This window comes from Coregonus clupeaformis, chromosome 13 (genome assembly GCF_020615455.1).
Source record: "Coregonus clupeaformis isolate EN_2021a chromosome 13, ASM2061545v1, whole genome shotgun sequence".
In the NCBI taxonomy this organism is placed as follows: Eukaryota; Metazoa; Chordata; class Actinopteri; order Salmoniformes; family Salmonidae; genus Coregonus; species Coregonus clupeaformis.
The window spans coordinates 35495059-35505509 of record NC_059204.1 but is presented as its reverse complement, the minus strand read 5'-3'; the positions used below and the strand labels follow the sequence as shown (position 1 = coordinate 35505509).

The window sequence follows — 10451 nt, the reverse complement described above, 5'->3', positions numbered from 1 at the left end:
CAAATAACATTTTGTGTTATTTGAACTGGTCTATTTCTTAAACGGGAACAAATATTATGGGTGAGGTTTAGGTAACTCGGATGCTATTTTACTTGGGGAAAAGGATGACTGTTCAGGACCTTTAAATGGATGCAATTCAAGTTGTATGTCTAATGTGAATGCAGACAAATGAAAATCGTGTGAAGCGTCCAGGTCTAGTAGACATAAATCAGATGAAGAATCACAATGAGGGGTTAAAACCCTTTACAATAAAATGACACAAAATAATTATAGTTTGAAAAAACTATTTGTATTCATTCAGTTCATTTTTCTATTAATCCATACTTATGAAAAGGCAGGATGCAGCTGTACTTTTACATTTAAATTGTTAATAAAAAAATGTGTGTTTGTCTTATACTAACATAATAATAATCCTCAATATATTTATCCTCACTCTGACAATCATCATGTAGTTTTGTCTCATAGACTACAAATCAAATACAATTATTTGTCACATGCGCAGAATACAACAGGTGTAAGATTATTGATGAGATCTTATTTTCTTTCTCATTATACCAGGGCTTTGTCGTTAAAAGGTTTTAACAATATATATTTCTATTCCACAGACACCTGGAAGACAACAGGATCAAAAGTATCTCCAAGCAGGCATTCTCAGGACTCTACTCACTAAGAAGACTGTATGTCCTAATTCATTATGGGCCACAGTCTGACCTGTGGTACCATGTGTACATCCCTACATCACCACAAATGGTTGTCCTAGATACATCACACTTCATCCAATGTTCTATTGAACGTTATGTAGAATGTAGTACTGTAGTGTGTAAGTAGGTGTGTTTAGCTCCTTGAGAACAAAAACATTTGGAAATCAAAGAAAACCGATCAGCGAATACACTGACCCTTTTATTGGAGCATCCTTGACAAGTGTTAATACATTCAGATTCAGATACTGTAGTCGTCCTCCGCTATACAAACGTGTGAAGTGACGTGTGAAGAGACGTGTGAAGTGTCCATGTCTAGTAGACATAAATCCGAAGTCGCCCGGCTGGTCTGTAATTAATGGAACACATGAAAGCCCTTCTTCCACCTCCATCAGGATTCACACAGAGGACAGGCAGTATGAATCAGGGCATCCTGGAGATTATACGCTGAGTGTACAAAACATTAGGAACACCTTCCTAATATTGAGCTATACACCCTATTGCCCTCAGAACAGCCTCAATTCGTCGGGGCATGGACTACAAGGTGTCGAAAGCATTCCACAAGGATGCTGGCCCATGTTGACTCCAATGCTTCCCACCGTTGTGTCAAGTTGGCTGGATGTCCTTTGGGTGGTGGACCATTCTTGATACACACGGGAAACTGTTGAGTGTGAAAAACCCAGCAGCGTTGCAGTTCTTGACACACTCAAACCGGTGTGCCTGGCACCTACTAACATACGCCGTTCAAAGGTACTTCAATCTTTTGTCTTGCCCATTCACCCTCTGAATGGCACACATACACAATCCATGTCTCAATTATCTCAAAGTTTAAAAATCATTTTTTAACCTGTCTCCTCCCCTACATCTACACTGATTAAAGTGGATTTAACAGGTGACATCAATAACGGGATCATAGCTTTCACCTGGATTCACCTGGTCAGTCTATGTCATGGAAAGAGCAGATGTTCCTAATGTGTTGTACACTCACTGTCTCGCTGACAGCTAGCCTTGGATAGTTCACAGGAAATCAACTCCTACTTTTCACGTCACACCTATTTTCACATCCAGCTTGATATTAGTGTATCTCCTTCTCTGCATTCCTGATTATCGGTGTAGGTTTAAGGGGAAAACAAATAATTACAGGGAAAATGTGTCAGTGCTCTGTCCCTATACACTCAGATAGAATTTGCATGAGGAACAGGTGGATGTGTTACCCTACCTTACCTCATTCCATATTTGCAAGCAGTGGAATATCTGTTGTCTCATATCAAATATTTATATATGGCTTTTTATCTTTACATTTACCTCATCTCCTTTGATGTGTTTTCCCTCCCTGATAAGATTTCTCAGTCAGAATCGGATTACGTTGTTGAAGGCTGGCATTTTCGGAGACCTTTCGAACCTGGAGTGGCTGTAAGTCAACTGGTGGGGAGGATGTTTTCAGTGAACTTAAGACACCTTCATTTGGAAATCCTTCATTGCCTCAGTGGGATTCATGAGATTGTAGACAGAATTTATTTAATTGATACAAAAACACCTGTATATCTTGTTGGAAACTGTGCTGCACTGGGCGGTCGTTTTCAGTGACCTTAAAGGGATAGTTCAAGGGATAGTTCTTTGTTCTACTTATCCAGAATCAGGGAACTCATGGAGACCATGACCACTGTCTCTGCGCACAGTTTAAAGGAAGTTGGAGGTAGTTTCTGGCGCGATTGCTAACTAGCATTAGCGCAATGACTGGAAGTCTATGGGATCAGATTAATTGCTAAAATCTTGAACTATCCCTTTAAAGCCACCTTCATTAGGAAATGCCTCAGAGAATGGCTCAGTAACTTGTTTGTGCTGCTCTATTTTCCCAAGAAAGCAATGAGCATAAGGTATGATACAGTGTGACATTTATGGTGTAGCTAACAATCCTCAGGTATGATACATGATGGTATGATATCATGGCCCATGTACTAATGCTCATTAACGCTGTTCTCTTTGACAACAGTAATTAAAGCTCATGTATAGCTGCAGAAGCTTTCTATTGATTTTGTCTAATGTAACGGATGTGAAACTCGTGACAATTACGTGATGTAAAGGGTGTAGTGTGACAAATAAATTGATATATTTTCCTCTGGTCCGTATGGGTGTAGGATTATTGATGAAAATAGAATAGCATCTCTGAGACAGAAATCGTTTGAGGGGCTGAAATCGTTATTTTTCCTGTAAGTATCATGCCACTGTGCTTATTACTTTAATTAAGATCTCATGAGATACACATCATAATTTAACCAACATGCTCTTTAAATGTAATTTAATTTGGCTGCAGGTCTTTGCTGAACAATTCCCTAGAATCCATCCCCAAGAAATCTGTCTGCCAGGAAATGCCTAGATTAAACTGGCTGTGAGTAACAACAGAATAACATCTAACCCACTATGATGGGTAATATATTTGATTGTATTTGACCATTCTTATTATGAGGAAACATGATTTGACAACTCTAAATCATGTTTCCTCATAATCAGGTGTATTATTTATGACTCTGTTTGCCATAATCACTCTGCAACAGTATCTATTTTCACAAACTCATTATTTCCTTTTCAACCCTTGAAAACCACATGACTTCATGTGGAAAAGCACAATTTCACATGTGAAATCATGTGAAACTAAGTGGTTTTTGAACACTTCACATATGATGGTATTTTACATGAAGTTTCACATTTGGATTTTCATCCGAAAAACGTTCTGTTTTCACATGTTGAGCAGAAACGTTCACATGTGATAACAAAAGACACATGTGAGGTCAGTTGTTCACATCTGAAACCATATGTTCACATGTATTCAATATAGGGTTCACATGTTAACACCACCTTTTCACATGTGAGGAGAATAACATGCTTTCACTTCATGTGGAAAAACTAAAGCATTTTCACATACGAACATTTTTCACATGTGAAAATTGAATTTGCACTTTCACATGTAAAAAACTTTCTAATGTTGTCACGTGTAGTTTCATGGTATCAAATGTTGAAATTTTGCATCCCATGTTGTCACATTTATTTCACAAGATCATGTTTTCACATGTGCTCAAATGTTTTCACATGTAGTTTCATGTTGTCACATTTTGCTTTTACTTGTTACCACACCTTATCACATTAACTTCAAATAAGATCACGTGATCACATGAGATCACAAGTGAAATTCATGTAGTTTTTCATGTAGTTTATATCATTCATATCATTCATTAATGCCAGAATGATCTGACACATCTTTTTCACAGAGAACTGGAGGGGAACAGGATATCATCTTTGTGGGTTTCCAGCTTTCAAAACTGCACCACTCTGACAGTATTGTGAGTTTTGTTTAAAAAAATTTTTTTTTAATTAAAACTATATATTTTCCTAAACGTTACTTTACAATATTTGTTCATCTTTGTACCAAATCCAATTGGATAGAATGCCTTACTGTCACTGATTGCATTTGAAACAATTCCATCTGCACTAGAGAGATGAACGCAATGAAAGAAGACACATGCTCGGTTTTCATATGATTTATATTTCAAATTAAATTCTGCCATACTCTAAGGATACATTTTCTGGTGTAAAACCCAGACTGGTAAGTGGTGCTTATGTTAAAGCTATGTACTTCAGTCTGGAGCATCTGCACTACCGCAGCTGGTAATGAAATTCAGTCTGAGGGAGAGAAACCATTGGAGCCTACACAAATTAAGTTGGCAGTTTCTATCACTGGTGATTGCTTCTAAGGCCATGTGTGATGGTGAGAGTAATGAGTAGTCAGGAAAGAAAAATTCCAATCTGATATACATGGGTGTATTAGCTCTCTCAATTGAAGGTGATAGGGGAGGCCATGGGGGGTTGAGAGCCTGAAAATCCTCTGGCAGACTCATCCAACCCTGAGTGCTAAATATGTATCCTGTGATGTCAGCTTAAGTGTATTGAATTATTGAGGCAGGGCTGGAATTCATCTGGTGAGGGATGAGGAAAATCTATAAATCAAATTTGAACAGACAGGTAACACAAATTGAGTTTGATAGGTATTAGTGGGAGGAGAGCATTTGTTTTGATTTTATACTGTATAAATAGTACATAATTCCTTTAAGAAATACCTACAGTAACGTTACTATCAAATTACAATTCTAAATCAAATCTAACAAGCAGTGTATCTAAATGACTGTGGGCCCTACTACTATTCAAGTAATGTCATTGGTCTTGTAGGGACTGTTCTTAAATAGTAATGATTTATAGAAACATTTATTTTGTAGGGCTCTTCGAAAAAACAGAATACAAACCATTGAGGAGGGAATATTTTGTGGAATGCCAAACCTGATAGACCTGTGAGTTAACTTTACTTCACACACCATCACATGGGTCAAGTAATGCTGTAATATGTCCAGATGCAGTAATGTATTTTATTGTTGAAAATATTTTCTGCCAATGGATTCATTTAAACTTTGTAATTCCAGGGATGTATCTGTAAACAAAATTGAGGAGTTTTCCCCAACTATATTTACAAATCTTCAAAACCTTAAACAGTTGTAAGTATATCCAATTACTATTTGCAACCTAGCCCTGATATATTTACTGTTTTGAAAGATGTTCTTGTTATGGATTTACTGAAAGTGTTCGATCTGCTTTGTACGATCAAATAGGCCAAATGATGACTTTATATTGTTGAGTTGCAGTTTATTAACATCACTGTTCATCGATCTGGCATTGAGGCCATGTTGACCACAGAGTGGAGGGGCAATAAATCAAAGTGATATAACCTGCCCTGTATTGATGTTTCCCCCCTCTTCTCTCAGGAACATCTCAAATAACCCTCTGACTCATATCTATGAGGATCAGTTTGACATGTTTGTCAATTTGCAATCTCTGTAAGTAATGTATTTCATACATATGTGACATGGTCTACTAGTTTTAGGGAATTTGAGAAATAGTAACTTTCTGTTTCCCCTCAGGAGTATAGAAGATGTCGACATACCAAACATCAGTATTCAGATGTTTCGCTCTCTTAGCAACTTGTCCCATATGTGAGTACCAGTATATCTTATGTCTTCATTTATTATTCTTATGTCATCAACATTTAATTTCATGTGTCCATACTGTATAAACAGCAAGGCACTAAGCCTGTAGAAGCTGCTAATTGGAATTTCATAATTTGTAAGAAGCTAACTGTAGGCCTACTGGGTAAAAATGGGCTAAATATAGTATGAGTAAATGTCTAAACATTTGTTGCCAATTACCTGCCAACAACTAATGAATTCATGGCTTCGTATGCATGCATAATACAGGACTATTTAAAAGTGTCTGTAAGCTACTTACTAATTAGCAGTTTATACAAGCTTAATTAGGCCACTGTACAGTAAATGGACGCCTAAAATGGACGCCTAAAAGTGTACGCCAGGGTTGTGGGTTCGATTCCCACGGGGGGCCAGTATAAAAAAATAAAATAAAAATAATAATAATTTATTCACTAACTGTAAGTCGCTCTGGATAAGAGCGTCTGCTAAATGACTAAAATGTAATGTAAATGTAAAATAAACAGCTATCTTTCTTGGTGTATAGTGAGGACTTGTTACTGCAAATGTTAATCAGCACAGATCAGGTCCACACTGCATACAAAGTACCAAAGCCTGGTTAGAGGGCAGTTCAGCACTGTATTTAACTACATCCATTTGTCAGTGAATTCTTCTCTGACAAAGCACACTATATTACCCTAAACAAACCTGTCATCTGTCAACCATATCAATGTAAAAGTGAAACTGTCAACATGATCAATGATAACTTCAGAAGAAAGTTTGTTCAAAAGTGATTAATTGTGATATTTTCGTTGTTTTCTTCTTGATCCAGTTATTTTAAGAAATTTGAATACTGTGGCTACTCTCCTAATGTGCGAAGTTGCAAGCCAAACACTGATGGAATTTCAACATTTGAAAATCTTCTTGCGAACATCATCCTTCGCGTTTTTGTGTGGGTGGTGGCCTTCATCATCTGCTTTGGCAACATCTCTGTGATCTGCCTGAGGTCTTGCATTGCATCTGAAAATCAGCACCACACCATGGCCATCATATCACTGTGCTGTGAGTAGACTACCTCAACACAGAGGGCAGCAATCACTTCTCATAACTTGTACTTATCTAACTCATTATCTATTGAGATTCATTGAGCAGCAGTGTATAAACACAACTCCTCTCATGACAAACTATGCATGTGAACTAAGATCCCTGAAATCCATCCCATCTGTTAGGCGCTGACTGCCTGATGGGAGTCTACCTGTTCTTCATCGGTGCATTCGACATCAAATACTGTGGAGAGTACAACAGACACGCTCAGCTGTGGATGGAGAGCCTCCAGTGCCAGTTGATTGGCTGTCTGGCCATGCTGTCCACTGAGGTGTCAGTCATGCTTCTGACCTACATGACTCTGGAGAAGTACCTGTGCATTGTGTTCCCCTTCCACAACTACAGAGCCGGACGGAAACAGACACTCTGCTACCTCATCTTCATCTGGGTCCTGGGTTTTATAATCGGCGTCATTCCCTTCTGGGACAAGCAGACGTTTGGGAATTACTACGGCAGGAATGGAGTGTGTTTTCCACTTCACTCAGACGAGATGGAGAAACCAGGTGCCCGGTGCTACTCAACTGGAATATTTCTGGGTAAGAGGAACATAGGAATCAGCCCTGATGGTGGTGATTCTGCAAGATAATGAGGATAATAGAAAGATGAGGATGCAATTCCACAGGCCTTGGATTATGTTTCATGTATTTTCCTGGGGAGACATGAGACTGCAATGAAAAAAGGGTTTATCATCATATCAGATCTCAGCTAGACTTTTCTTTCACAGCGATGAGGACTTCTGATATACCAATCAGTTCTAATTAGTTCAAATCTCCACGAGAATAGAAAGATCACCAATTTCTGCAAGTTTTGCAATAGCTTTACTCTGATTATGGTCTTGCTGATGTAATTCAGTTTTATTCAATGCTTATATCAGGACGGTATTTTGTGGTGTAATGAACGCATGTATTTCACATTTTGTCTTTCAGGCTTGAATCTCTTTGCATTCGTCATAATTGTCTTCTCCTACACCAGCATGTTTTATTCTGTACAGAAAACAGCCAAGACAGCAAGACAGTTCGTCTACAACAAGGAGGTCTCTATAGCCAAGAGGTTTTTCTTCATCGTTTTCACAGATGCCATGTGTTGGACACCTATATTCCTCCTAAAGATCCTCTCTCTTTTACAAGTGGAAATAGCAGGTAAACCAGATACAGTGGGAAAAAAAGTATTTAGTCAGCCACCAATTGTGCAAGTTCTCCCACTTAAAAAGATGAGAGAGGCCTGTAATTTTCATCATAGGTACACGTCAACTATGACAGACAAAATCAGGGAAAAAAATCCAGAAAATCAAATTGTAGCATTTTTTATGAATTTATTTGCAAATTATGGTGGAAAATAAGTATTTGGTCAATAACAAAAGTTTCTCAATACTTTGTTATATACCCTTTGTTGGCAATGACACAGGTCAAACGTTTTCTGTAAGTCTTCACAAGGTTTTCACACACTGTTGCTGGTATTTTGGCCCATTCCTCCATGCAGATCTCCTCTAGAGCAGTGATGTTTTGGGGCTGTCGCTGGGCAACACGGACTTTCAACTCCCCTCCAAAGATTTTCTATGGGGTTGAGATCTGGAGACTGGCTAGGCCACTCCAGGACCTTGAAATGCTTCTTACGAAGCCACTCCTTCGTTGCCCGGGCGGTGTGTTTGGGATCATTGTCATGCTGAAAGACCCAGCCATGTTTCATCTTCAATGCCCTTGCTGATGGAAGGAGGTTTTCACTCAAAATCTCACGATACATGGCCCCATTCATTCTTTCCTTTACACGGATCAGTCGTCCTGGTCCCTTTGCAGAAAAACAGCCCCAAAGCATGATGTTTCCACCCCCATGCTTCACAGTAGGTATGGTGTTCTTTGGATGCAACTCAGCATTCTTTGTCCTCCAAACACGACGAGTTGAGTTTTTACCAAAAAGTTATATTTTGGTTTCATCTGACCATATGACATTCTCCCAATCCTCTTCTGGATCATCCAAATGCACTCTAGCAAACTTCAGACGGGCCTGGACATGTACTGGCTTAAGCAGGGGGACACGTCTGGCACTGCAGGATTTGAGTCCCTGGCGGCGTAGTGTGTTACTGATGGTAGGCTTTGTTACTTTGGTCCCAGCTCTCTGCAGGTCATTCACTAGGTCCCCCCGTGTGGTTCTGGGATTTTTGCTCACCGTTCTTGTGATCATTTTGACCCCACGGGGGTGAGATCTTGCGTGGAGCCCCAGATCGAGGGAGATTATCAGTGGTCTTGTATGTCTTCCATTTCCTAATAATTGCTCCCACAGTTGATTTCTTCAAACCAAGCTGCTTACCTATTGCAGATTCAGTCTTCCCAGCCTGGTGCAGGTCTACAATTTTGTTTCTGGTGTCCTTTGACAGCTCTTTGGTCTTGGCCATAGTGGAGTTTGGAGTGTGACTGTTTGAGGTTGTGGACAGGTGTCTTTTATACTGATAACAAGTTCAAACAGGTGCCATTAATACAGGTAACGAGTGGAGGACAGAGGAGCCTCTTAAAGAATAAGTTACAGGTCTGTGAGAGCCAGAAATCATACTTGTTTGTAGGTGACCAAATACTTATTTTCCACCATAATTTGCAAATAAATTCATAACAAATCCTACAATGTGATTTTCTGGATTTTTTTTCCTCAATTTGTCTGTCATAGTTGACGTGTACCTATGATGAAAATTACAGGCCTCTCTCATCTTTTTAAGTGGGAGAACTTGCACAATTGGTGGCTGACTAAATACATTTTTTCCCCACTGTACATGTGGTTGTATGATTACTACTATTAAATTGCTATCATTTTGTTTAATCTTTGTGACCTCCTCCTTGTCCCCTTTCTCCTCCTGCTCCTCCTCTACCTCCCTGTCCTCCAGGAACGATCGTTCTATGGGTGGTGATCTTCATCCTGCCCATCAATAGTGCCCTAAACCCCATCCTGTACACCATCACCACCAGCTCCTTCCAGGAGAGACTGAAACTCTGCCTGAAGGCCAAGTGCAAACAGACTGGGCTCAGGGAAACTTCACAAAAAGTATTTGAAGTCTACCAGAACCCCAGCCCTCCTCCTTAACAAAAAGGACCCTCTCAGTCAGGGAGCTGGTCAACCCTCCTGGAGAGCTACTGCCCTCCCAGAACAGCCTCAATTCTGCGGGGCATGGGCTCTACAAGGCATCTACTACCATACCCCGTTTTGTCTTGCCCATTTACCCTCTGAATGGCACACATACACAATCCACATCTCAATTATCTCAAGGCTTAAAAATATTTTCTTAACCGGTCTCCTCCCCTTCATCTACACTGATTGAAGTGGATTTAACAACATCAATAAGGAATCATAGCTTCACCTGGATTCACCTGGTCAGTCTACGTCATGGAAAGAGCAGGTGTTCTTAATGTTTTGTATACTCATTGCGCATGTATAGTAGAAATGTATAATAAAAAAATCTAAAAATATGGAATTGAAACGGTGTAAATGAGTGATATGTTTCGGGTTTTAGGGTGTGACATTTGGTTAGATTTGGTAAATTTCACATTCGGATGCAATGATACGGCTTGCTTCTCAAGCTCAACTGTGACAAGAAAATAAACAACAAAACAAATTATAGTGGTGAAAAAGGGCCGGTGGATTT

The 10451-nt window shown here is 39.3% G+C and overlaps 1 protein-coding gene across 1 annotated transcript; it reads left to right on the top strand.

Moving 5' to 3' along the window:
• Positions 1-616: 616 nt before the first annotated feature.
• LOC121578986 (relaxin receptor 1-like) lies at positions 617-9966 on the top strand. Its single transcript, XM_041893271.2, has 13 exons — positions 617-677; positions 2040-2111; positions 2837-2908; positions 3013-3087; positions 3965-4036; positions 4967-5038; positions 5168-5239; positions 5507-5578; positions 5663-5734; positions 6555-6784; positions 6952-7362; positions 7753-7965; positions 9696-9966. The coding sequence occupies exons 4-13, from the start codon at positions 3068-3070 to the stop codon at positions 9890-9892; spliced, it is 1431 nt and encodes a 476-aa protein (XP_041749205.2). The 5' UTR covers positions 617-677; positions 2040-2111; positions 2837-2908; positions 3013-3067; the 3' UTR covers positions 9893-9966.
• The last annotated feature ends 485 nt before the right edge of the window (positions 9967-10451 follow it).

Bases quoted from the DNA above. Each gene is read 5' to 3' on its own strand.
- LOC121578986 (XM_041893271.2), top strand. From the start codon at position 3,068: ATGCCTAGATTAAACTGGCT. The intron at 5,240-5,506 runs GTAAGTATATCC...CTCTTCTCTCAG, and splicing joins CTTCAAAACCTTAAACAGTT to GAACATCTCAAATAACCCTC. The intron at 7,363-7,752 runs GTAAGAGGAACA...TTTGTCTTTCAG, and splicing joins CTCAACTGGAATATTTCTGG to GCTTGAATCTCTTTGCATTC.